This window comes from Citrus sinensis, chromosome 4, assembly GCF_022201045.2.
Source record: "Citrus sinensis cultivar Valencia sweet orange chromosome 4, DVS_A1.0, whole genome shotgun sequence".
Classification (NCBI taxonomy): domain Eukaryota; kingdom Viridiplantae; phylum Streptophyta; class Magnoliopsida; order Sapindales; family Rutaceae; genus Citrus; species Citrus sinensis.
In genome coordinates this window covers 25800558-25828093 of record NC_068559.1, presented here as the reverse complement: position 1 = coordinate 25828093, position 27536 = coordinate 25800558, and the positions used below count along the sequence as shown (strand labels likewise).

Here is a 27536-nt window from a genome sequence, read left to right as displayed (position 1 = left end):
AGGGAATGAGGCCTGTAGGGTGTGCGGAAGAGGTTCGTAACCTATCCATCGAATAGCAGCACGTAAGTAACTGTCACTTACTTGACGGGGCAAAAAATGAAGATCTCTTGATTGATGCCATCTTGGTTGCCACATAAAATGGAACCTGCATCTAAGAAACCTTTCGGATGAGCATCACAAATCTAAGCCAAAGAAAGTTAATACAGTCTGCCATATACCAAGCTCATTCATGCCCAATATGATTGATATAAGTTAGCATATAGGGCTTCTGTATATATCTCTTACATCATATGAGCTTAGGCTAATCTGAATACAAATTTAGAAGCTAATTAACTATGCATGAAGAGCTGTTTGTTGGAAACAGCAAGGATTTGTTGAATTGAAACAATGATTAGGCTATAAGACAGTAATACGAATGCCTTTCAAGTCATTTGAAGTTTACTTGACCAGCAAGCTTCTACTAAACACACCGTCACACGAACAGGGAAGATGATCAATTCCTCTTGCAGAAAACTCATACTATAAATGTTTCGAACAACTCTAAAACTTGCTAGCCAAACCGTTAGGATCATAACCAAATCAATTAGGAATTGAAACATAGAAAAGAGTACCTGACACAGCACATCGATCCCACTTTTCTTGTATTCAACATAGAGACACCTTGAGCCAATGGGCCGGTAGCCCATTGGCATGTGCATGCCCTCAACAACCTTGAGGGCATGGGTTCAAGTCCCAACGCAGGGTTAGCGTTGGGTTTGACTCTCTTGTATAATAGGGTTAATAAGTTTCTTATATTGGGGTAGAATCGATTTCTCTCTAATATTAATAGTGAGAGTAAGATGACATTTATTTTTTAACTTAATGACTTAATGTGATTTAACTTAATTAATTAAGTTAATTAAATGTGTTTGTTTTTATAACTTAATGAGACTTTTTACATAATCTTGACTTAATAAAATAAGCTAATTTTTTTGGCTTTTTACTTAATGGAGAAATATGAATTAAGTCAATTACTTACTAATGTTAAAAATATCACTGCTTTATAATTTATTTTTCATGTCTATTCCAAAACTCACCTATAGATATTTACCTCACATAATAATCACATCATTAGTTTTATTTATAAATGTTAAAATATTGTGGTATTTAATATATTATTTATTTGATATTCAAATTGAATAAGGATACAAATGTAAAAGTACATATTTTCAGTTTTTTAAGTTGAAAAAAATAATAATTTAATACTTATTTTTCGAGATTCAGACGAAAAAATAAACATATTATTCAAATTCAGACATTCAGATCTATTCAGAATTCAAACTAATTCAAATCTATTCAGATTTCAGACAAAAAAACAAACGCCACCTAAGACCTCCCTTCAATTTAAGTGAGCGTTGATATTCGGATTGTACCGTAATATGATTATTCAGGAGAGTTCCGACTGATTTCTGATTGTAAATATCAATAGCGCTTGATTGTAATATATATATATATATATATATATATATATATATATATATATATATATATATATATATAAACATAGAGACACCTTGAGAATTGATCAACATACCTGTAAATTAACACGTACAGATACTTTTTTCACCACTAAAATGAAATAAATTATTTTCTTCATGCAGAAAATACTTCACAAGGGAAAATACTTAACGGCAATGAATAAGCACAAAGGTAAATGCTTACGCTTTTGCGGCAGGGTAAACAGAATACAGAGGAGGACCAGAAGTGATTCCCAAGGCAGCACCAGAGCCAATGTTCACAATAGCGCCTTTCTTTCTCTTCAACATAGCTGGCAAAACAGCTCGAGTAACCTTAGGAGTACCCTTCACATTAATCTTAATCAAATTATTCAACAATACTTCGTCTACTTCATGAAAGAACTTTGCATAAGGATACCCATTCGCAACATTTTAATCAAGATGCCAATATCCAGTCCCTCAATAGCCTCTTTAATCCTTTCAACTCCCTCATCAAGATCACCGCTGAAATCAACGACAACACTTTTATCTGGGTTTTTGCATACTTAGCTTGAATAGAATCTGAAACATCTTTCAGTTTATCCGGATTACGACCAACCAAAACCAGATTAAGCCCTCTCTTAGCCAACTCAAACGAAAAACTTTTTCCAATGCCATCCGTTGGTCCGGTCACCAGGGCCCAAGAACAGTATTTCTTGAGATTCTTGGCAGGTCTAAGGAAATAAATATAAACCCAGTTGAGAACCAATGTTGAACAGAGCAAGAATCCATAAAGGTTGAGTCTTGAGAGTATTAAGAAAACAAGACTCCATTTTAGTAGGAAATTTATATCTGTATCCTTGTATCTATAAGAAGTGGTATTTTTGAGAACAGAAATGAATCTGAAGTAATTATGCTAAGTTTAGGCGGAGTTATTGAGAATGGACAGAGTGAATAAGGAAAAAGATGAGAGTCTATGAACAGAGTAGTGTTAGGCAAATTAGACCTTGTACCACGGAAATCATGCACCAGCTAACAGTCCCACATCACATCCCTCACTGTTTTCCCTCTCCTCCTCTCAATATCCATTAAAGCCACCCTCTAAAAGTCCAGCAACATTTCATCATCCCATCACTATTGCCCTAAAATGAGGTTCATTAACATTGGAGAAAACACAACACCTTCAAAGTTGTATAAACTGACTCTAATTTTAATTCCGACTGTTACATTTATTCGTTAAATGAATTCCTTTGCACAGCATCATAAAGGTCTTACAACCATATTCCAAAATCCCATTACATGAGAAGTACGACCAAATATAACAATTTCTTTCATACTAATGATAATTGAACAAGTGAAGCCTCTAAATGCACGACCCGACGTATCTATCACATTATTTAACAAGGCAATCTACAGCAGCAACAAAAACAAAGGCAATTTGAAAATACGAAGAATAAATGTGATTACTTATAAGACCAGAAATAGATGACTATGGCCAAGTGGCAGTCGAGGCCTCTGCCTACGTTTAGTTGTACGCTGCCGTATTACTGGAACCAGCTGAAGACGAGAACTAAAATGGGTGTGTTCCAAAAATTTCTTCGATGGGTTTCGCAGTTGAGATTTGAGGGTTTGTCAATGGTGGAGTTTGTACGGACATGGTCCATGGGAACCATCAAGGCTGACAGGCCCAGTGTGACGGTGGGCTTCATTCAAACTAGCCTACCTTACCGAATCTCGTCTCCCCTATCAACTCTCAACAAATCGTTTGTTTTAAGGCGTTATTTTTTAATATATATATTAACAAATATATACTTATATGTTAAAAAGAATATAAAGGGTGATTCTAGTGACCAAATTGATGGGGTTTGGTCATTTTAATCACATTTTCCTTTGATCAAAAACATATCTGCCGCAGAGAGACGTAACAATTACACCAGAAGGCTAAAATTTGTCTTTTTGCTGGTGAGAGTTTCATAATCATGCACGTGCTACCAGTTGCAATTTGAGTGCACATGCAAAACTCCAGTGATCTAAGGATTCAATCAAGGCCCCAAACAAAACAACCACGCTGCCTTGAACATAATTCCTTCAACGGATGTTGCATGTAGAACTTGTGCAGGGCATACAAAGACTACTGATGATGGGCAAGATACACATCTCAAAGACAAAAAACTATTTCAAGCAGCGCCAAAAAGACGAAAAAGCTATAATTAGCTCCATTTGAAAAAAGTTATCGATTAAATTACAGGGAAAGAAACATAAAACATGTGACAATTAACGCACACGTAAGTTTAAAAAGAAATCACGAGAGAGAGAAACCGCAAGTGCGCAACTTGAGCTTTGAAAAGTTCAATTCTGCCAACCAGACTGCTTATCCTAGCCAACCTTCCCAACCAAATAACATCAAAATAAAGTTATCTATTCCTTTTTCCTTGCATCTTTGAGTTGTCCCCTCTTTCTAATCCCAATGGAAAACTGAAGACGGCCTGCATCGATAAGTTTCTCTGGCAATATGGACAGCACACCCCAGATGAAGGAATGAGGCCAGTAGGGTGTGCAACAAGGTTCATACCCTATCCAGCGCACGGCTGCCCGAGCATAAACATCGGTTGATGGAACAAAGAATGAAGATCTCTTGATCGATGCCATCTTAGTTGCTACATATAATGGAACCTGCATCCACAAATCCCTCAATTAACAAACACAAACCAAAGCGAAGCAAATATATACAGCCTGCTCTAGCACCAATCTCACAGTGCATGAAGAACTTAATTGTGTGAGACACTATTTAGAAGCAAATACAAAGGTTGTAACATAAATAATAGATCTCTTAAAAAGTTTCACATCAACAAACTACACTCTATACATTGGCCCACGTTTCTATTTGTATAAGAAGACAAGAACCCGAATACCAAAGTTCATAGACAGGCAGGCAGAGTGCATGTCTATTTATCAATCTCATTCATATTCCCGTAGCATTTTATTTGATCTCATACTTATAATGAGGTAGAAGCTTAACATGATATCAATTGGCAGATTGATTATACAGAAGCCAATTAACTACATTCTTAAAGAAGGTTGCCATTTTGGCAGGGAAACCTTTTCACATACTCAAGGCTGCACTAAAGGACAAAAATCTGAAGAACTAGTCTCAACAAAGGCATATCATTTGATTTCCTCACAACCCATACCTACACTAAACAATTTAAAACATCCTTGCTTTTCGTAACATGCATGTACGAGAAGATGGTACAAGAATCCAAGGCACGCTCTGCTCTGACTCCAATAAACTAAATCAAAATCATGAATATCCCTGTTCTTTTACTATAATTTTGATTGGATAAAATTCAACCGTGAAAGTTAATCTATCCCTGAAACTGTAACGATTGATTCAAGGAGTGACTAGGTTGGTTGGTTTCGTTGCATGAAGAATCATCTTCTGGAACAAGATAGTGTTAGTTAAAATAATTAACTACTCATGGCCAAAGTATTGATTTGATAAAGACAAAAGCTATGATTATTTCTACCTAATAGTCCATTCAGCAAATCAGCAAGTGAGTTGATAGAGTGTCTTCATAAAAAAATGTAAGTTGGAAAAGAAAAATTCATAGCTATTACATGAACAATCATGACCACTAGCTTTTAGCACATGAAAGAGTGCCGCTCTACCATTATTAATCAATTATTCAATTGGTTAGCAGTTACTTAAGCAGGTTGACTAAAGATAAGCTAAATTGCGGATAAGCATAACATATTGATTAGGCTGTAAGCCAATAAAAAGAATTCCTTCTTTTAAAAGTTATAGATTTTTTTCCCTCAAAACATAAAGCTTCAACTCTGTTTTATACATCACCTATTTTCCAACACACTCTCATACAAAGAATAAAGATAATTGATATTTCACGCAGAAAATTCATAGTATCATACTGTATAACTTTTAAACTTGCTAGTCACAAAGTTAAGATGATTGAATCATAACCAGATCATTTAAGTTATAGAAACATAACAAAAAGAGTACCTGACACTGCACATCAATTCCGCTTTTCCGATATTCAACATAGAGAGACCTTGAGAATTGATCAATATACCTGAAAATTAACGAATATGTAGGATCTGAAGTAGATTCTTTACGCAGAAAATAAAAATGCTAGTTCAAAACGGATTAGTAAAATGAAATGAAGAAAAAGCTTACGCTTTAGTGGCAGCATAAACAGAATAAAGAGGATCCGATGGGATCACAATGGCAGCACCTGAGCCAATATTCACAATAGCACCTTTTTTCCTCTTCAACATCCCAGGCAAAACAGCTTGGGTAACCTTCGTCGTACCTTCCACATTAACCTTAATCAAATTCTTCAACAACACTTGATCAACTTCATGAAAGAACCTCGCATAAGGATAAGAAATCCCAACATTGTTAATCAAAACTCCAACATCCAATCCCTCAATAGCCTCTTTAATCCTCTCAACTCCCTCATCAAGATCACCGCTGAAATCAACAACAACGCTCTTGATCTGGGTTTTGGCATACTTAGCTTGAATAGAATCCGAAACATCTTTCAATTTATCAGGATTACGACCAACCAGAACCAGATTAAGACCAGTCTTAGCCAACTGAAAAGCAAAACTTTTGCCAATTCCATCGGTTGGTCCGGTCACCAGAGCCCAAGAGCCGTACTTTCTCAAATTCTTAGCAGGTCTAAGGAAATTAACATAAACCCAGTTGAGAATGACGAAAGCAAGCCTCAAAACTGAAAGAGAACCAATAGTGAACAAAGCAAGAAGCCATAAAGGTTGAGTCTTGAGAGTATTAAGAAAGCAAGACTCCATTTTGTTATATTTTTAATTTTTTGAATGAAGAGAGAAGAAAGAAAAAGAAAAGAAAAAAACACGGATCTAAGAAGTGGGTAATGTCGAGAAGAGATATATAGCGTGACCCAGAAATATAAGAAACCAAAATTTAGAAAGTATTATAATCGCTAATCGTTGGTAGAGTTGTTGACTGAAAACGGATTCAGTGAAGGAAAAGGAGGAGGGTGATACAAAGAGAGCAGAGTTGTAGGCAGCGACGGATGGCGGATGTGAGGGGGGTTTTCAAAATTTAGTGGGTGAAGTAGATGAGCTGAAAACTACCGCAATTAACTACTAACGCTGACACACATCTAACTTCCGCAAGTCCTCTTAACACATCGTATTAATTTTACCTGGGATTGTGGGGTTCAACTATGGTGCCACATTTGTATGGTACCACAGCTGGATCTAGTCATTGGATCTAATTCTGGTGACAACTGTGAGTTAGATTCAATGGTTGGATCCAGCTGTAGTACCATACAACTATGGTACCATAGGTTTGTCCGGGATTATGTTTTTGGATTTTTTTTTTTAGAGACGTGTCAAGGCCAAATTGCGGACATGAGTGCACGCGTGCGGTGATATGAAATTTTCGTTAATGGGAGTCACATATTTGAAACTTTCCCAAAGATCTAAATGATCTGTAGATTACCAATTCACATTTGATCATGATTCATGTGATCTGAACAATCACTAATACGAAGCTAAGCCGGAGAGTTGGCTTAGTCCACGAGTGATAAAAGCAAAATGTAGCTTTAAAATTGAAATTAGAGAGTGCTCTATGTTGCGGACCACCTAAGTTCCTAGTCCAATTGCCCACAATTTCAGGCCAAGAGCGCAAGACAAGGGTAAGAGTGCTAACTTGGCCCGATTTCAAAAATTTTTAGACAATTCTAGCACATTTGAGCTTATAAATATCTAGAATGCTCCACACAATTCCAGCACATGTAAATATCTAAAATTTTAGGCAAGTTGGTAGAATTCTCTAGAATTGTAGAGCATGGCAAGCCTCCCTTATAAATAGGGCATGACATTTAGTATTTGAATAATAAACTTAGAGCAAGCAACTCAAACACTTATAAGCTCTCTTGTAAATACTATTTGAGTAATACAATTTCTCTTATTCGGTTTCATTGCTCTCTTCTTGTTAACTCTTCGAAAACCTCTAAGGTTAACTAGTCGAGAAGGTCAAGGCTTACTTAGAAACATTTGACAAAGATTATTTAAGTGTCGCACAGATTCGTTGTGCAAAACACTTATACTGTGACATCTAGCTTACTAAATTACTGAGCATTTATATCACTCGCTGTAATTAGTGGTAAATTAGCGGATTAATAAAATATTGAGTATTGCTCACTATTTTTCCAGGAACGTCAAAAGAACTAAAATTTGAAACATAAATTGCTCAGCAGTGACTTATGTTTTACATCTCTTTTTTTAGGGCACAACTGCTGATGTTGCAAATCGCGAATGATATTAAGACAAGAATGTTTAAACGAATGCCTATAGTTATAGGCATTAAATGATAATGTTATTCGAGCAACATGACAAACAAAAATTTTGAGAACGTTGTATTGTTGGCGATACCACCAACTCATAAATCTTGTATTGTTGGCGATACTACCAACTCATAAATCAACATCCCAATTTTTTTTTTTTTAAAAAAATTATATGCCCTATGCAATTAATTCACGCAGTTGCATGTGTGGAGAAAAGTACAGCATTGAAGAGTAAATCAATAATTAGTGGCGGCAGAAGAAAGCGGGCCAGGTTCGGGTCACACGGACTCGGGTTTCTGTTGTGGGGATCCGAGAATAAACTCATACCTTCAATGCTGTACTTTTGTTGCCTTGCTGTTGCCAGTGAATTGGTGGTATAAGGGGTGTCCGTAGCATGACTCTTATGAAAAGCAGAGGATTTAGTTTTAGACCCTGAATGCGGCCCACAGGTTCTAAAGACTTGGGCAAAAATATTAATATATACAAGTGATTTTTTATTTGAAAATTTACGCACTATCATTGCAGACTTGCACTACTAAATTTTGAACGTAAAAAGTTAGATTTGAAATTTAACGAGTTAGGAGGAGATTAACTTTGAAGCACTTGAAATTTGTATCACCCCCAATTCAAATGTAAGCATGCTGAAATAAAAACATACACAATAACTATGATTTTTCCTACAAGGAGTAGATTACCATGCCAAGCCACTCATTAAATTGGGGTGCATATGCGTATGAAACAAAAAAGCTGCAAATTCAAGTATCTGAATTTTACAATATACTAATTAATTAACCTTTGCTCTCCTGGACTCCTTCTCATTGAATATACAATATACTAATTAATTAATTTTACAATATACATTGAATCGCCATTGCATCTGTCAGCGCCTGTAATATGAACCATTGCAAAGCATGAAGCCAGCAGGGCAAGTAAAGATGGTCATAGCCTATCCATCTAATGCTTGCTTTACTATACGTCTCTGCCGATGGAATGAAGAAGGTAGATCTCTTGAATTTTGTCATCTTCGTTGCAACAAATAATGGAATTTGTATAATATATACAATAATCAAACGTAAAATAAATAACGAGGCTCTGATTGTTTCAACTTACTATAAAGTAGTCTAATTGCAAAAAAAATTTTGTAAGCATTTGTAGATTTAACTTTGATAACACGACTGATTATTTTTCATCATTACTTTACACATGTAATAGTGTTAATCAACTACCCATCAATTTTTTTTTCTTTACAGTTCGAGCTGATATTTCATAGCAATTGTGATTTAAATGCTAGTTGTGAAGTCTAAATGGAACCCTAATTTGGGGACAAAGAATCATATATGGCATTGAACATCAAATCTTTCTAAAAAATTTACCCAAATAACTGCTTTACACTTTTCAATTACTCAAATAACCATAGAATAACCACTTTGTGATTACACAAATAACCACTTTGCAAGCAATGGGGGCGATGGCTCAATCGCATGTAACCAACCAATGAGGAACCAACTAAGCTCTTTTAAAGATAATTTAGTCGAAAATGTGTATAAGTGGTTATTTTGATAAAAAAATTTATTTTATGATTAATGTTGATAATAATTTTATGAAAATTAGTAGATAAGTAAATTTCTTGTTAACATAGGCACGTTTGTTGATAATCTAGTTTAGAAAAATTAGCCCAGCCCACATATCGATTAGGTTAGAGGTCGTAATAAGCCTATTATAATTGTGGGAGCCCAAAGATGAGAGTGGGCAGTTCCTAAGCAAGACTAGGGGTGGGCAAATCGAATATCAGTTTGGATTGTTCGGGTTTCGGTTTGGGTTACGACTCGATCGGGTTGGAGAATTAATCCCAATCGAGTTGAAAATGCGAACCCGAACCAAACTGAACCGATCGATTTAGTTAAAGTTCATCATTCATATCATATTGGGTTGATAATTCAGGTTCAAATTTCAGTTTGAGTTAGTTCGGGTTAGAATTGTTCAATCTAAATTCCGACTAATTCGGGTTGGATCAGCTCATTCCAAAAATTTTTGCCACAAACCACCTAAGATTCCAAAATCTAAAATCCAAACATCAAATTAAAGTAACTTAATAGGAATGATTTGATTTAGAGTTGAAGAGCAGACAAAGTAACAAATATCGAAAGGTGTAAAATGTAACCTTCACAAATTACAAATGGCTCTTCAGTTGATCTCCTTTGTCCAGGTTCAGGAAGTAAATAAGGATTTGAGTACTCAACCTTCAAGAATGTTTTTATAAGGTATACCAATAAGGATTTACAACATCACACATTTTCTATCCACCGAAACTTCTTGTGCTTTGACTTGCAACAAAATTATCCAACCCAAATCTCACCTATCCAGGATAAAAAAAAATTAGGCAAAAAAAAAAAAAAAGACACAATTTAGGACCCATTTGTTTCCATTTCAAACACTGCTTTTGCCCACAAGACGGAAAATAGTAGAACATGCAATCATACAATACTTGGAGAACATGATTTAATGTTGACGAGATTCCTGCCTGGACTGGGTGTAAGAAATGAGCAAAACGTTGATGAAGTAGACAGTAATATAAGGGAAAGTGGAGAAGAAACAGAAGGTGGATTTGCCTAGAGCTGGACGGTTGCGGCTGCAGCTGCCACCGTTGTGGGTCTTGTAGTTAGGGATTTGGAATTGGGTTTGAGCGTGCTGAGGGTAAGGAGTTGGGGGTAACGCGTAATCGGCAAATGAGAGAGTGATTTTTTTTCTTATAGATATATTTTTAATTCCTAGCGAGTTGTATATGATTAACTCAAACCGAACTGAACCCGAAATCCGAACGCCCATCCATGTCAAATGAAAATACAAACAAACTTATACAAATTCTGCATTCGTAAATAAACCGATTACTTGGTAAAATTAAATATGTTGAGTATCATGTTGGTTGAAAATCATTTTGCAGTGAAAATATCTAGATCACAATTCTTATACAATATATAAAATTATTATAATTTTGGAATTATACCTTTACTTTTTCGTAAAAGTAATTTAGGCTCTCAAATCATGATTCATCATCACTAATCTTATCAAATCACGATCTATCACTAACGATCTTATTAGATCACGATTTATGACCAACGATCTTTTAAGTTATGACTCAAATTTGATCTACAAGTTATAACTCAAGTTCAATCTACACTTAACGTGTCGACGCTTTTATTAGTAGTAGAAAAAATTTTCTCTCAAAACTAGAAGAAAATTTTTCTTTCTACATTCTGTATGTTGTGGCTTCTATGTTCTTTTGTAAAAGAACAAGCCCTATTTATATCTATTAGAGGAAATCCTAGGCTCCTCATTATCTTCTTAGTTCTATTAACTTAAAAATATTTGATTTGAATTAAAATATATAAAGCCAAAAGTGGTGTTATACTTGTTTTTGATATAGGGACTTGCCTTATAAAATAATATAAGGCCCCTTATATACAATTAAATTAAATAGAGTTTCTCACCAAATAATATATTTAGAGTTTTAACCCAAATTACCAGCTATTTTGTTTATCAATCTAGTAGTTGTGTAATCAATTAAATGAACTAACTTGGGGATCATATACGTACATAAAATAGTGGCTACAATAATTAGGCATGTAATTAAATTAGTCTGATTATTTAATTTCATATCTACTCTATTAAAATATTAGAACTGACCTCCATAATTATATGCTATCGAAGATATTGTTCTTCAAACATGCCTTATTGTTTTCTTTACTAAACAATCATTTATACCACATCATCAATTAAATTGATATATCAATTGTCCAATCAATTTAAGTATATATTGTTCCTTGACACTTACTAATTTTCTTTAATGATCATTTTCAACATACTAATAATATTGGCACACTCTGGCAAGAGAGTTCTATAATTAAGTACCGAAAACATGTCAAGAGATGTATTGTACAAATTCTATATTGTTAATCTATAATCTCACTACTTATAATTGCTTCCACTGATATATCGGGTAATATTGACTATAAATGTATGTCACACACATGGGTAACTCAAATGAAATGACAATCACAAATATGAAACTATAGTCAACTCAAGATTGAGATGTAAAAAAATCAATGTCTATGTGATTTAATAAGTTTGTCAGTCATTTCAAGGTTAATTAAATCTCATATATAATCCAATTCAATGTAATCAAATTATATCAGTAAATTTATACATGATTAAGACAAATTTTTCAATGAATTTACTACAATCTAAATATAAATAGAGCACACAACTTTATTTACCAACTGCGAACTCAATTTATTTAGTCATAAAATAACTTGTATTTATATTTTGGTTCTTTTGTGAATCTGTATAATGATCACATAAATATATATAATATGAATAAATAGACTTTATTAAAAATAATTATGCAATTAATATATTTGAAAAATATCTCAAATATTTTATTAATCATAAAATGTATTTATTATAAATAAATAAATCAATATGATATGAATAGCATATAATCCCAACATAGTAGTGGTAGGAAATTTTATTGATCAAGCTAGACTTTGACGGAGAGCTCAGGTCAGGTCAGATCAGGTCAGCATTAATTCCTCTCCGGCGGATTCCTATAGAGAGACGCCAAGCATCAAGAAGGGAATCAGGGAGCAAGCGAGCGAAGCACCATTGTACCGAGTGAGCCCAATAAGGGGTGCACCGCGGTTCATACCCAATGCAGCGAATTGCAGCTCGTGCATAATCTTCTGGCGATGGTACAAACAGCGTTTGCTTCGTTACCGACGCTACACTGGACGCCATCTTTGTTGCAACATATAACGGTACCTGGCATAGCATGCATACATTAATCACCGGGCCCCTTGCGTAATTAGACTTACGATCAAATACCTAAATCTATTAAAGTAAGCATGCATGCACGCACGCACGGACGGAGCCAGCATGGGACCAGCTGGGGCTTTTAATTTTTTTTTTATAATTATATTAAAAATTTGTATTTTATTCGTTATTTATGAAAAATGTCCCAGCTGAATTGTAAAATTTGAAAGTGACTCTAGTAATTTTAAAATATTTCATATTGTCCCTAGTTTAAATGTCTAATTCTAAATAATTTAATTAGTTATTAACATTTCATGAAACTCAATTAAAGACACGAGAACAAATATTAAAAAAAATCATAACAAAATGTTAGTATAATGGTTAATGGACTAGTTTTTAATCTTTTTGTTTTCTATTCAAGCAAAATCAATTATTTGGTCTTTCAACATTGACCCATAAGTTGTAAGTCTACCTAAGTTGTAAATCTACCTAATTCTAACTTTTAATTTTTTTGATTAATCTTTTGTCTAGTTTTAAAATCTATAATTTTATCATGCATTCATGTTTGCTCTATGTGTTGCAATATATGAATATTTTTATTAGTATTAAAAGATTTTAAGAGTAAATTAAGTAATAACCTAGTCTTGTATATTGAAAAATATATTTTTGCTTATATTGATAATGAAACTATCATAAATTATTTTCAACTCATAAAATCTCATTGAAGAGTTTTCAACTAGAACAATTGTAATAAGTAAATTTATTATCAATGAATATTATAGTTGTAATGTTATATATTGTTATCTAAATTTTTAGAAGTGTATTATACTTTAAATAGGGTTTCAATTAGATGTATGCAGACGCACTCTATAAGGAGCACGATTGTGCATGTGGCAAGCTCCCATTTGGAGTTTGTGGGGACCCACAACACAGTTTCCCAAATGAAAACTTACCACACGTGCGGTTACGCATTCGAGTCATCTTTAATTTTAAATGTGCCCTAGCTCGATCAAAATCATGGCTACTTCCCTGCATGCATGCACGACAACGTTGGTTTAATTAATTTGCTGCATTGCACATATTACCTGACACTGCACATCAATTCCAAATCTTTGGTATTCCACATACAGTGATCTCGAGAGTTGATCGATGTACCTGGATGCGTAAGAAATTGAGAATCACCTCATCCTCATGCAGCTTAAGAAAACGAATTTGTACATATGACAAGATCAATCTAACAAAAGCAATGATCGATGTATACGACAGAAATTGGGTACTTGAGCCACGTTGAATCGACAAGAGTGAAGGTTTTGTTTCTCTATATTGTTGTTTCTCATGTGGCGTTACCTAATCCTTGTACGTAGGGGGAGGAACGCCATATCATTTTTATATACCTTAATGCTCACGAGGCCTGTCCCATAACTTATAGAAATGCTACCTACTCCTTCGAAAATTTTGTCGGCAATAACTCTTTTTACCATCAATTTCTTTTTTCCAAATTAAATTAATAGCTAAAATTGAGATATGATTCTCACAAAATTACCAAAATGTATTTAGTATTTGAAAACAATTTGTTTATTTCATTCACACATCTGGTTTAGTATTAAGAAAAAGGCATACAGTCTTGTCTGATCACTTAAAAAGGTAAGAAAACTCAATTAAGGAGTTGGGGAATATATATTCTAGACTTCATGAAGAAAATAGTGCTTTCTAGATCTACAAATGTAGTTAAATAATTTATAACAAAAAAAAAAAAGTGAATAAAGTTGAAATCAAATTTTGAGTTCCTACTTCTTCTATAATCTGAACTCAAATAATGATTAAAAAAACCTTAAAAATCACTTCGATATTCTTATGTAATTAATTCTTAGTGTTATTCAAAACTGTCTGCAGTGTCAGAAATCTATTAATGCGAAACATTTTTTTGGAGGTATGCTAAAAAGCAGACGTATAAAGAATTAGTAGTGCTTACGCTTTTGTAGCAGCATAGATAGCAAAAAGAGGATGTGAAGGCACAACAATGGCAGCACCAGAACCAATATTAACAATAGCACCTTTCTTCCTCCTCATCATCCCTGTTAAAACTGCTTTGGTGACCCTAGTTGTGCCCTCCAGATTAACCCTAACAATATCCATCCACTCTTTCTCATCAACCTCATGAAAAAACATGGCTTTGGGGTATGTAATTCCCACGTTGTTGATCAAAACACCAACTTCAAGCCCATCAATGGCCATCTCTATCGCCTTAATATTACCGGCTGAAACGACGTCGCAAGAGAAATCATACTCGACAATGTTGATCTGGGTGTTGGGATTTTCGGCCTGGATTTCGTTTGAGATTTTCTCGAGCTTGTTGTGGTTTCTGCTGACTAAGATTAGGTTTAGGCCGTGCTGTGCTAGTTGATGAGCAAATGCTTTGCCAATGCCGTCAGTGGCGCCAGTGATGAGAGCCCAAGAACCATAGCTCTTGAGGTTTTTGGGTTGTCTTAGAAATGTGATGTAGATACATTTTAGAAGAGACATCGAGTGTTTGAGGAGGATGATGAAACCGAGTGCACTTACTGGAAGAACAACTAGCCATGGTTGCTGCTGCTGCCGCCGGGATATTGTGATAAGTTGATTGATGAAATTAATAATTGGTGACATTTTTCCGAAACTGGTAGGATGCTTAACATTGCTTGTTCCTTCCCTTCAGCTTAATTTTAGAAGAGCTGGGCTGTCTTAAATTACTCTTTCTCAACAACTTTGTTTTAAATATTTTGTACCATCACCGTCAGATTTAATTCTGCAGCGTGGGAATATTTTGACCCACGTAACACAAGTGAAGCCATCAAATTAAAGGGTTAGGTTCGTTGGAATTATTTTAAGATAAAATATATTTTTATAATCACACGATTAAAATTATAATTAATTTTTTATTATTTATTATTTTAGGTGTGTAGTTAAAATTTATATTTTATCGTAAATATAATTTAACATAATCATACCAAAATTAAATTGAACAAAGTGAAATTAAGAAGAAAAATGGTTAATGTAGGAGCGTTAGTAAGAAGTACAGGGAGGAAATAATTTTCTTGGAACTGGAAACTACTCATGAAATCTGCACAGTACACAACGATCCATAAATAACAAAAAAGAGTCCCAAAAAGAGCAAGCGATCGATACCGTAGCCTAGGTAGCTTGTTGGCTTTTTATTGGGTTTTGGCCACCTCAACCTCGTGCGTTTCAGAAGAAATGTAAGTTTAAATTTACTCTCATCTGCCTAACTGTTCATAACTCTGCTTGAGCGAAGCGTGAAGCATTTATCTACTCAACAACCCCATCAGGCTGCATGTCCTCTGCATTCGTAGCCAGTAAATTGATAACACGTCACCAATATTTGATCAAACAATTAAGTGACTGCATTTCCCGAGAAACAGCAGAGAACTCACGGTCCCTGTTCCAATCCCAATCCCAATCCCAATGCCAGTCCCGGCAGCATTAGAGTTCGATGGTTTAGTGTGACATGCACGGCTTTTGGTAGTAATCGAAACACGTCTTGCAATTGTTTTGGCTCCATATCCATATCAAGACATTCAAGGCCAACAAACACTAAACAAGACTCTTTAAACTGACAAATCAACCAAAGTAAAACTTCTATCTATGTTTGCAAGCATCCATGTCTACGGGCTCCAGCAAGAAGATATTAATTCTTTCAAGTCACTTCAACAATCATGGGAATGCCGTGGGAAGAAAATTAAATTAAAATGGCATGGGTGATAAGAAATTCCATTATGTCACCAATGAAACATTACAACAAAATTGGCAACAATGTTTGCACCAAATCAAACAGTACAAGTGCCTTGCTCGATTTTGATCTCCAGTTTCGTCGTGGCACCATCATCCCAATAACAATTTCGTGTGGATTTCTTCGTTGTGTCTGAACAAAAATGTAACGCATACATTGTATTTCCATCTGTTCTATCTTTCAGGTTCTAGTAAACTATTGTGTCTAGAGTCAAAGAGTAAAGCTTCAAAATACTTGACAAATATGTACCAAATATGTGTCTAGAGTCAAGAGTGAGATTTTCTGGTAACCACCATAAATATAAATTCTTGGTACTTCATGGGTCTAAATCATGACTACTATGTTCTGAGCCCTTGGAAAACTGTTCGTCGTGAAAGGGATCATCAGCACAATGTACAGAACTCCACCTAGGAGAGAAATTCCAGCCCATCTGTTCCAGCTCATGGCCAGTTGCTCTCATGCTGGCTTCTTCTTTTAACTTGATGAAGAACATGGATGACCAGTAATCTTTTGCCAAGTTCTTCATGATAATAAAGAAAACTTTAGAGATAAATTTGATGTGGGAATCCATAATAAAAGTAAAACTTAGTAAACAACTGACCATTTTCACCAGCTGCATTAGCTCATTTATGGCGTTATTAAAGAGATCAGGGCGTGCTAGATTGGAAGTAGTTAAAATTTCTTGCCGGGTTCGATGAGATATATTCACCTCCATTGAAGCACCTGTGGCATGCAAAATTGAGCGACATATCAAACTTCCCCCACCAAAAAAAGGGTAGAAGAAAAATGAAAAAGGTATCCCTGAAGGTAAACAAGATATGTGGGAACTGCTGAGCACCAAGAACCAAAACAAACCAAATCATTATAGTCCTGAACATTAGGTTAGAGCACAAAAATCTATAGCAGACCATAAAGCATGAATTTACTAATACCAAAGAGGATTCTCAACAGTTATATTTGTCGCTCAGAAACTTGAGAAGGTATCACCTTGTTCTTCGCAATGAGAACTAAGACTGAAGGTAATGCATAAGAAGTAATTGATTAATGTTCAGCTCAAACCTCCAGAAAATAAGTCACAAACCTGCAACAATGTACTTCTCAATAATATGCCGTGCCATGTAAATCCTTCTGACATGATCGTCTACTGGAATTTTTCCATGTTCATGCACTTCCTCAAAGAAATGAACACTCTCTCCTGCCAAACAACTAAAATCAAGAGGAAAACAGAGACACCTAAATCAAACACCAAACTAGTGTACTTATCATTATCTCCAGTTGTTTCTAAACAAAAGTGAGCCTGGAGAAATTTTGCCAAAAAAGTAAATCACAATATATGAAGCTGGAAGATATCATCAGCCCTCTAAGTTGTATATAGTAATAGTATCACTAAATAAATTTCCTCAAAAGAATTTTGCAGAAAATAAATTCCAAAGTGGTGGAGCTTGGAAAGGAATAGAATACCTGTCAGCAAATGCCATAAAGGACTGCCTGAACTTCTTGTTGAGAAGAAGCTTATCCAGTGGTTCGTTAGGATCTATGACAGGAGTAGGTTCTCTTCGCAATAGCAGTCCGCTATCAGGTATTCCCAGAGCCTGACCCATTGTTTCAAATTCTTTAGGTTCCCTTTTCCTTAAGCTGATTTGCGAAAGTAGAGGCTCTGAACTTGATATAGAGAAAAAAACCACTACAAGAATGCCTCCCTGCAGAAAACCTGAAAATTATAAGCAAAACTACAGATATGCCGGAACGCTAGAATTTTCAATGACTGCAGGTGCTTTACAGATGCAAAGAACAAATCTATTACAAATCATACCATAACCAACAGCAGGAACCTGGATGCAACTTGAAGCCATGAGATATCATCATGAATTTCATTCAAAAGGTAGGCAAAAACCCATAAACCTGAAAGCACAAGAGGGCACAAGTTAATAAAGGCATGCCAACAAGAAGACATAGCGGGTTAAAATAACATGCTAGTATCAATTATCTGTGTTGGCTAATTATCATAATTCACATGTAAATACTTTCCCTACAACCAGAGATAATACCTCAAAAAATGCGTTTGATAACCAGAGAAAATTTGTCAAAACCTATAACTATATAAGTAAGGCCAACTATTAAAGATGGTTAAAATTTTCATTCCACAACCACTTGATTGATTTGGACAGATGTGCTTGCCAGATGACTTAAGATTTAAAAAGCATGAGATCATCATCTGACAACAGCAACAAATCAAACGCAAAAGTTTAAAAAGTAAAAAAAATGAAAACCAATTACTCAGCACTGTATAAAACCTAGAAGAAAGTGTACCAATAGATGAGGCTGAAACTATTATTCCCTGCCAGAGGTCCCTTAGTTCATCAAACCTAAACTCTATATGCCGAATTGCTGCCATGAATCCAACCAAAGAGGCAACATATACTACATGGAGGAACAAGAATGGAATGATCCAATGAACTCTCATGTGGCACCGATCGTTGAGAGGCCTCATCACTTGGATAACTACAGAATAAATAATCCTTCCTGTTAGGAACAAGAAATTATAATGGAGATAAAGAAAATGGCATCATCAACAATAATTTCAAAAACTAAAAACAGGCTTTTGACTAAAACAATTAAAATTATCCACTCATACAAACCAGGAAGAATTCAAAATACTGCATGACCTATTGATACATTATAGTGCAGTCACAAGAATACGAGTCACTGTGTCATTAAGGTTGGACCAGAAAACATAGAGAAATTAATAGATGGTCAAAGAATTTTGAAAAAGGATTAAGACCTTTATTAAACATTCTTAGTAGAGGGAGGCTAAGGTGGATATACATGCTGAAAAACAATCCAACAATAGACAGCCAATGCCTACACTAGGAAAATAAAAGGGGAAAGGTAAGAAATAGAAAAAAGATCTAGGGTCTTGGAACTTATTGATATGATTAAAAAAACTATTCAAGAAGCAACATTTGCATTAGTCTTGGAGTCCTTAATTTCAGAACATGATTACAGATTACTTTGGCACCATAGTATGAATGTAAAATGCAAGGCTTGATATCAGAAATAAATGAGAGAAAGACAGAGAAACGTGAAAAATGGCATACCATTGCTAAGGTTTAGTTCAGTAATGATATGCTTAGAGGGAACAAAAACAGTGAATAAGAACAAAGGAAGCAAATATAATTGAAACATAAACCAGCAAACAGAGTGAAGGAAGAAAAAAAATATCATAAACTCATTTGGAAAATTACTGCTCACAGCCTTGATTAATCTCATTGAAGAAGTACAATAAGTCCACCATGGAAATTTGGACATAGGAGAAACTAAATGAAACTATTCAAAGATTCTTACATGTAGCAGCAATAAGCCATGGCATGAGAACTAGGGGTAGAAAAACATATGATCTGATAGGTGGTAAATGCTTCCTGAAATATCAAAAGCAAATAAATTTAGCAAGAACACTTAAGATAGTGTCAAAACTGCAGGTAATGAAATCTGAATTGTCATTAAGAAACACTTTAGGAAAAAGGTTTTAAAAAAATTGATATTTCTTCAGTTGCATGTGTGAGAATGAAATGTGCATGTAGCCTGCAGCAAAGCTGGATTAATTGAAAAGAAATGAATCCCTCTAAGTGCTTGAGGCTGCTTCATTCATTGTCAAAAAAAGTCTCACTGTCAGCAAACTGACAACATGCAATTTGTGCAAAGGTTAAACCCACCGGCTCTCATCATCATCTTGTCAAAGACAAAATTAACTCTTAAAATTTTTTTTCATCTTTTTTAGCTTTTACAAGAGAATTATGCACAAGTGATCTCTCCAATGTGCATGTATGCCTGTCTAAAAGCTGGTATACATATATGCGGGGCTATCTAGCAGCCAAATGGCTAGATTAATTAGGCGAGGTCACTAACTGAAGAAATGGTTCATTCATCAGTACAAAACAACTTAAATTCTTGACTTTGAAAGAAGGCTATTTACCTGACAAAAATGTAATAAAGTTGGAAGGCCTGTGCTATGCGACAGCTCATCAGCAAACCAAATCCTAAAGGACCTTCAATCCAGACTGAAAGCAAAAGATACCACATCTTCACTTACAACACAATCAAGTTTCACATTGAAAGAGACCGCTGACAGAATAAAATACAACAAGAAATGTTCTAGCAACAACAACAACAGTAGCAGCAAAGCACCTCCCCAGATGTAGCAAGACTGCCACCAACGCCTCCTTTGAAATTTCAAGAAATTGTCGGACAGCTGCATAAAGAGAACAATTCCAATAAATAAAAAACAAATATTGTTAAATTGCCCATAACACAGATTTTAATAAACAGGTACATAAAAGAAACATGAGAAGCTTAGCCCACCACTAAAGATAACAGAAGGTTAAAGCTGGCAAAGACTTGAATCACCGGAATCCAAAAGCCACTGCTTTTGGTACGAGGAACCTTGTGAACGACAAAGGGTAATATGAACCTTGCTAGAAGCCTTGAAAAGGAACAAAACCAATCAATAAAGAGAACCCAAAACAGAAGTTAAAAAAAAAAAAAAAAAACCGAACTATCAAATAGAATATTGCCCAATTGAAATGGGGAATCACTGCTAAAAAATTGAGACTTGTCGTAATCAGACACAGAACCACTATTATTAAACTTTAAAACATTAATACTAAAAATCCAACTGCTAAAAAGAAAAGGAGAAATGATGAGTAAAGATTAAAAGAAGAAGAAGAAGAAAAACTTACAGAATGAAGAAGAGGGAAGCGATGGCGAGGGCTATGTAATCGGTGGGGCAGCCGCCTTTGACAGCACAGCCTGAGCCTGCCATGATCTTGCATTTGTTTTCTGCTTTGTACGTTTGGACTATCGGTTAGCTGATTAATCTAAATCTCTGTATTTATTTGTTTGTAATCTCTGAGTTAACTAAAGACTTCATGTGGGTGGTTTGTTTGTCTGGTCGTTTTGCGGCTCGTTAGAAATTCGAACTTCCTCCGACGGACGATGTCTCCTTTTCCCACGTGACGGTTGACTGGATAAAGTTTGTAAGAAGTTTGGTGGTGGGTCACTTGAGCTCATAAACTGGACACGTGGAGGCCTAGTCTGGGAGTGATTACTATGACCTGGAGTTGCAAATGGTCCGAATGTAGACACACACGTGCTCGTACTTGTTTCTTAATTTAAATTAAGAGATAGAATTCTGACAAAATTGTTGAGCCCAGCCCAAATTTCCTTCCCTTAGAAAACTTACATCCACAAAGTCAATATCTTGATCAGCAAGTTACCCTACATTACATAAAACAGCAAAATAAAAGTAACACTACTTACACTAGAAGGAAGGGTGGGATATTGATCCAATTCTGCCACCTTTTTGGCACATGACCTGACTTACACTACAATAGGAGGATACCATGCTATAACGTAACCTTATAGGCAATAGAGAAGTGGCTACTAAATAAAATTCTGAACTAAGAAGGATAACCTAGCTAAATCAAATTAATAGGAAAGCAATACGTAGATCCTCCATCATAAAACAGGGAAAAGCAAATTGTTTCCATTATATTATCACTCACCAAACTAAGATGCACAGCGTATATATACGTTAATGATAGCCGATATCCCCTCATCTTTACCTTCTGGTAAGCGTAGTCGTTGCATACACCATCATGCTGATCGAAAAACCACCATAAACAACAAGGAGAAGAAACTCAAGACCACAAGTACTGGCTGTGGCAGTGATGGTGTCGTTGATCGCGCGGCCTTGCTCAAACTCAGATTTTCTGATACCATTTTGAAAGCCCAAAACTACATTCACGATCACGCTCATGGAGTGAACCAGAAGTTGCAAGGAGAAGAGGAACGGCGATCTGATCAAGATCATGAAGATGAAAACGATGTGCCAGCGGCTAGGAGAAGGAGCGTTCAACTTGATGCCCAAAGAAAAGCTGCTCTGTTGCAACTTGAGAATATGGAGAAGCATGCCACTTTTCAGGTTCAAGATAACTTGACGACTTTTAAGCAACTTGAAAACCTTGCTGGTTGCTCCTTCAGTTTTGTGATTGTTCCAAAAATAACTGAAGATGGCGATGCTAGTAAAGTGACAAGCTGTGCCGTCAAAGGAAGACGATTCTGGAATCCCCTCGAGAAGATTGGACTAACTATCAAAGGTGATCGACAACTGGAAGGAGAGCGTCTGGTCAAGAAGATGCAAGAGAAGCCACGTCATCATAGTACTAGAACTAGGAGGCTTCAACTTGAATCCCAAAGACAAGCTGCTCGTTTGGAACTGCACAAGATTGAAAGCAACGTTGTTATCCAAGACAACTTCAAGAGTTTCAAACAATTACAAGATCTTGCTGGGTGTTGCTTGAGCTTTATGATTGATCCCAGTTTAGATGACAATGATGCTGCTAAAGTGACGATGGGTGCTTTTCGAGGAACCCGATTCTGGAATCCCCTGGAGAAGATCGGTTTACACCTCAAATACTGATGTTTATTATTATTACTATTATTATTTTTTGAAAACTATCAAAGATTGATGTATGTATGTAACTTTCTAATCGCACGGAGTTAAGTTAAAATGTATGTAGTTTTTCTTTCTTACCAGACATTGTGACGAATTACCAATCATGAGAATTGATTGAATTCTTTAGTTGCATATTGGATTGATTATGTGCCCTTTTTGGATGGACTCCCTTTTTGGTTACACAGAGATTGATAAACTTTTTAACTGTGATACCAATGAACAAGCAATTACAAAAAATTATGCGCATTCATTCAAACTTCCAAATTAAAATTTGATTACTCATTGATAGCTCCTGTTGTAAATAGAAAGGTTCACAGATCAACGAGAAAACAAACTGTTTGCAGAAGGGTTAAAAAGGGATATATTATTTGCTCATATTAGACTTTTTTTTTTTTTCTGGTTTTAACTTTTAAGCATCAAATATGATACAAGAAGATATCAGGTAAATATATATATATATATATGGAGGCTGTTCCAATCCCGAATTGGAACAGCACTTTATTAACTTTTTTGGTTTGGCTGGGGCTCCACCATGTGCAGCCACAGGTGGCCTTTGGATTTAAATCCAAAGGCCACTAACCTCTCTCCCGGACATTGTTTCAATCCGGGATCCCGAATTAGAACAGCACTCTATATATATATATATATATCATGACTGTACATTCAACAGTAATTCCATGACGGAGACTAACTATAGGATATGGTAAACAAAAATATGTAAATGAATGGGATAGTTTTTGTGGTGATCTTAATTAAAATGTCAAACTTTGGAAAAGAGGAAACAGAAAATCCATTATATTAAAGAAGATGAATAGCAGACTGCAAGCGAGAGTACTTTCGACCAATGCACAAGTGACAAGTGTAGAACACCAACACTGCCCCTGCATTTGTGTTCTTCGTACCCGTTTGGGACTATCAGTTAACTGATTAATCTAAATCTTTATATTTGTTTGTAATCTCGGGAGTTAATTAAAGATTCTATTGAGTTTGACTGTTGGGTTGGTTGTTCTAGAAAGGGTAATTTTCACTGACCTCCCCTCAACTATCTCCCATCCACACATAGATGGATCTTATATTTAAATTAACAGGACTGTTAAGTGTGATAACAATTGTGGGAGAATATGCTAATATTCTTTAGTAATAATTATGATAATAAAAAAAATCAAAATTTAGTACCTATATTAGAAAAAATGATGTTTGTTTGAGGTGCAATATGTGAAAATCAAACATGAAGCAATATAAATATAGTCAAAAAGAAAGTTTTTGCTTAATGACATAAGTTATATAATATCAAAGAATATATTCTTTTGTATTTCATATATGCATTAAATTAAGTTTTAATTACATGATGTCTTTAATAAGTTCACAAAATGATAGGAAAAAAGAAGTACAAGAAGGTGGAAAAAAAAAATGATTTGATACCTCTTCTGTTAATTAAATATTGAAATAACTTTCTAAATTTACTTCAAATTTAAATCCATTTGACAATACCTCCATTTCATCAAAAATTTAACTAATTTTCTAAATTTTCTTTAGACTTTTTAAATACACCTACATTTCATCAAATATTAAAGTACATTTTTCAGAATTTACATCAAGTGCAAAGTTATTTGAAAGAATTTACATTTCATGAAAAAATCAAATATTTTTCATAATATGCTTCAAACTAAAGGCCATTTGAAAGCACATACATTTAACCATTTATTGAAGCCAACTTCAAAGAATTTTGAAATTATTCTTGATGGTGAGTCAAACAAACTATGTATGCATAGACCAACTTACCATTTTACCATGCCTACTCATTAGATTAGGAGTAGGATTTGGATTTAGTCAAATCATTAAGGAAAAAAAAAACAAAAATTAAGGAAATTTATGCTATAGTGCAGGAGAGAATTCTCAGTCCTCAGAAAGTAACACTAAGGGATTAAAGAATCTGGAAAAATAAATGTCTCTTGCTTTCTATTACAGATTTTTAAAGTCATTTTCTAACATTTACGGTAAATTCGATTGATGGTATTACGCATATGGTATTGTCTACTTTGGTGATTTTGATGTGTAGCGCCACAAAATTCCTCCAACCAAATTATTCAAAGCATGAGAAGCCATTGGCACGACAATGCTCTTGGATACACTTGTCGCGTAGCCATATGCGAAGCCAACAAACGTTGCCCTGAAAGAGGTAAACGAAGATGATGACTGCAAATGAATGGGATAGTTTAATTTTGGTGATTTTAAATTGTCAAACTTTGTTTGGAGAATCCATTAAATTAAAGAAGATGAGTACCAGACAGCAAAGGAGTACTTTCGACCACTGCCCAAGTGTAGAGCACCAAATACGGTTGCGACTGCCAAGACACTCTTCCAATCCATTCCAAAAAGTGGTAGCAGTGCACCACGGAAGAGGAGTTCCTGCTCAGCCCAAAATCCCATACAGCATTGCCACTATTAGCTGTATGTAGAAACAAGTATGGGAACCAAAACTGTAAAGGTAATTTACACAGCTCACGTACCTCACTAATACCAGGCAAAAAAGCAACAACTAAGTAATCCAAAGGTTCAAGAGAAGTAAGTACCTGCATTTGAAAACAGCATATCAGTTGAGTTCAATAAAGATTTGTGCGTTCTTCCATTGGGATAACCAGTATGGGCTGTGTGTCGAGTAAACACAAACTCTTGGTAATAATAAAATGTGTATGGCCATTAATAGAGATGATAAATGACTGACAAATGACTTGTGGCAAGTTCGATTATGTTTCTCTTTTTTTTTTCTCTTGGTGGGTTGGGGGGTGAAGGAATGAGTTGAGCTACCTGTTGATTGGCTGCTTCACTAGACTTGGCAAAATCTGGCCATGTCTTCAATAATAGATATCGGCACGATGATACGAGTACAACTAACCCTGTTATCAACTCAAGATGCCATAGCTCAAAATCAACTGTACACACAGGGAAAATAAAGACTATTCAGAGCAATGGAACAGCTAAATCCAGTCAATAACAGAAGAGCTGACAAATACGTGAATAAAAAACATTCAAAAGATGATTCCACAGCCAAAAGAAATTTCTAAAACTTCATGGATACAGAATATGAAAAGAACAAAATGAAATTTTATTTTATTTTTTATTTTTTGGTACACAGAAATTCACTCTTTAAATATTTATTTCCGTGCATAAAAATGTGGAATATGTCCTTTTAATCAAGGTTAATAAAAATAAACTTTCGGACCATCAATTAGCCAAAGAAGACGAACATGAAACTTATACATGTTACTTCCGTAGAGCCGTCAAGAAATGGCAGTCCTTCCAAAGAGGCAACATGAGATCCCTATAAATTACAAATATGGGATAACATTTAAAATGCAGAACATTGATAAAATTAAGCCATGCATAAATTCAACCCACAAATTTCTCTTTTTCTCTCTTAAGGAAAGGACAAACCTGTCGGATTATTACACCCAAAGCAGTTATCAACCCACATGTGACTGTGCATGCTTGGAGGACATTACTTCTGGAAGGAATAGTTACTAATGTCTGTGAGGTGAAATTATCATCAGTAGACTCCTTACTTTCATCTTTAACATAATCATCTTCAGTGCCGGACCTATCTGCTACCCCATTGCCTTTTTCAGCCAAACGCAATTGCCTATCTCTTTTGAGTTTCTTCACCGACTTCTTACTTGCAAAAGTCCTCATCCGAAATTTTAAAACCTTCAAAAATAGAAATTCCAGTCTCCAATCAATGAACTAGAATTTGGTCGGTGCCATTAGCTTTGAGGTTAAACTAAAAACAAGATGAGAAATCTCACGTTATGTGATTTTCCAGCGTTATGAAGGCCAATAAACTTTGCTCCTAAACAAAATGTATCAAAATTTTGAACAAACAAATTAACCGAGAAGCAAGACTACACAATATGAAGAAAAATAAAATACAATAATTCAAACATACTCATCGAGGCAGAATCTGGACAAAGTGGGTGGCGGTTAGAAGCACGGTATGTTACGGTGCTGCAATGGTTTATAGCCAGTGATCCCATAATTGATATTAGCCTCCAACACCGAATGGATGCACTTTCATCTGCTGAATCCCAGTTCTTTTATCCATCGTAAAATGATTTAAAAAGAAAAATGAAAAGAATGAGGACAATAGAGTAGAGAGAATATGTACCTTTTGGTTTAAAGCAGCTTTTCGTTATTTTTGAATGCTAGGACAGGAAACTTAGACAGGAAAATCATCCCCAGGAGTGGAGAATAAGGCTGGAAAAATAAACCAGAAACCAATAACTGAAATGTGTGTGTGTGTGTGTGTATCAGCGTATACCTCCTTGCTTTTGTTTTTCAGTTATCCGTTATCTTTTCAAACTTCACCGCTTTCTGACACGTGGATGATTGAAGGGCAGTTTTGGACATTTAGCTATCTAAGGTCCATGACGTTAAAATCCACCGTTAAGGTCTCGCCGTGGTAATTTTTCTTCAGTTCTATAATAATTTCCTTCAAAACCTCATTTCACCAATCACAGGGGTCAACGCAACACCTTGCTTTGGGATGATACTGTTAATAAGTTGCCAACTTCACCAGGGACGACAGGTAAATAATATAGAAGATT

At 35.2% G+C, this 27536-nt stretch overlaps 4 protein-coding genes and 1 pseudogene across 6 annotated transcripts; all 5 read right to left on the bottom strand.

The window, feature by feature from the left end:
• Positions 1-1607: 1607 nt before the first annotated feature.
• On the bottom strand, positions 1608-3505 carry LOC102606971 (very-long-chain 3-oxoacyl-CoA reductase 1-like; annotated as a pseudogene).
• Positions 3506-3648: 143 nt separating this feature from the next.
• LOC102607263 (very-long-chain 3-oxoacyl-CoA reductase 1-like) lies at positions 3649-6699 on the bottom strand. The gene is made up of 3 exons (XM_006483944.3): positions 5668-6699; positions 5494-5563; positions 3649-4148 (listed from the first exon to the last, which is right to left on the bottom strand). The coding sequence occupies exons 1-3, from the start codon at positions 6303-6305 to the stop codon at positions 3894-3896; spliced, it is 963 nt and encodes a 320-aa protein (XP_006484007.1). The 5' UTR covers positions 6306-6699; the 3' UTR covers positions 3649-3893.
• A 5598-nt stretch (positions 6700-12297) lies between these two features.
• LOC102621211 (very-long-chain 3-oxoacyl-CoA reductase-like protein At1g24470) lies at positions 12298-15450 on the bottom strand. Its single transcript, XM_006484270.3, has 3 exons — positions 14607-15450; positions 13720-13789; positions 12298-12643 (listed from the first exon to the last, which is right to left on the bottom strand). The coding sequence occupies exons 1-3, from the start codon at positions 15278-15280 to the stop codon at positions 12392-12394; spliced, it is 996 nt and encodes a 331-aa protein (XP_006484333.1). The 5' UTR covers positions 15281-15450; the 3' UTR covers positions 12298-12391.
• A 904-nt stretch (positions 15451-16354) lies between these two features.
• LOC102607562 (regulator of G-protein signaling 1) lies at positions 16355-21439 on the bottom strand. The gene is made up of 11 exons (XM_006483945.4): positions 21158-21439; positions 20781-20901; positions 20607-20670; positions 20395-20479; positions 19767-19840; positions 18732-18923; positions 18235-18323; positions 17883-18121; positions 17503-17627; positions 17023-17144; positions 16355-16941 (listed from the first exon to the last, which is right to left on the bottom strand). Exons 1-11 carry the CDS (start codon positions 21238-21240, stop codon positions 16738-16740), a joined length of 1398 nt encoding a protein of 465 aa, XP_006484008.1. The 5' UTR covers positions 21241-21439; the 3' UTR covers positions 16355-16737.
• A 3389-nt stretch (positions 21440-24828) lies between these two features.
• LOC102607856 (uncharacterized) lies at positions 24829-27406 on the bottom strand. Of its 3 annotated transcripts, none has more exons than XM_006483947.4 (9): positions 27098-27406; positions 26879-27010; positions 26739-26782; positions 26371-26640; positions 26197-26257; positions 25744-25868; positions 25446-25508; positions 25220-25344; positions 24829-25105 (listed from the first exon to the last, which is right to left on the bottom strand). In XM_006483947.4, the coding sequence occupies exons 2-9, from the start codon at positions 26964-26966 to the stop codon at positions 24970-24972; spliced, it is 912 nt and encodes a 303-aa protein (XP_006484010.1). In that variant the 5' UTR covers positions 26967-27010; positions 27098-27406; the 3' UTR covers positions 24829-24969. The 3 variants fall into 3 exon arrangements, with proteins under 3 accessions (XP_006484010.1, XP_015387407.1, XP_006484009.1); XM_015531921.3 differs by having other exon boundaries at positions 24829-25131; positions 26879-27007; XM_006483946.4 differs by having other exon boundaries at positions 26879-27007.
• Between the last annotated feature and the right edge of the window lie 130 nt (positions 27407-27536).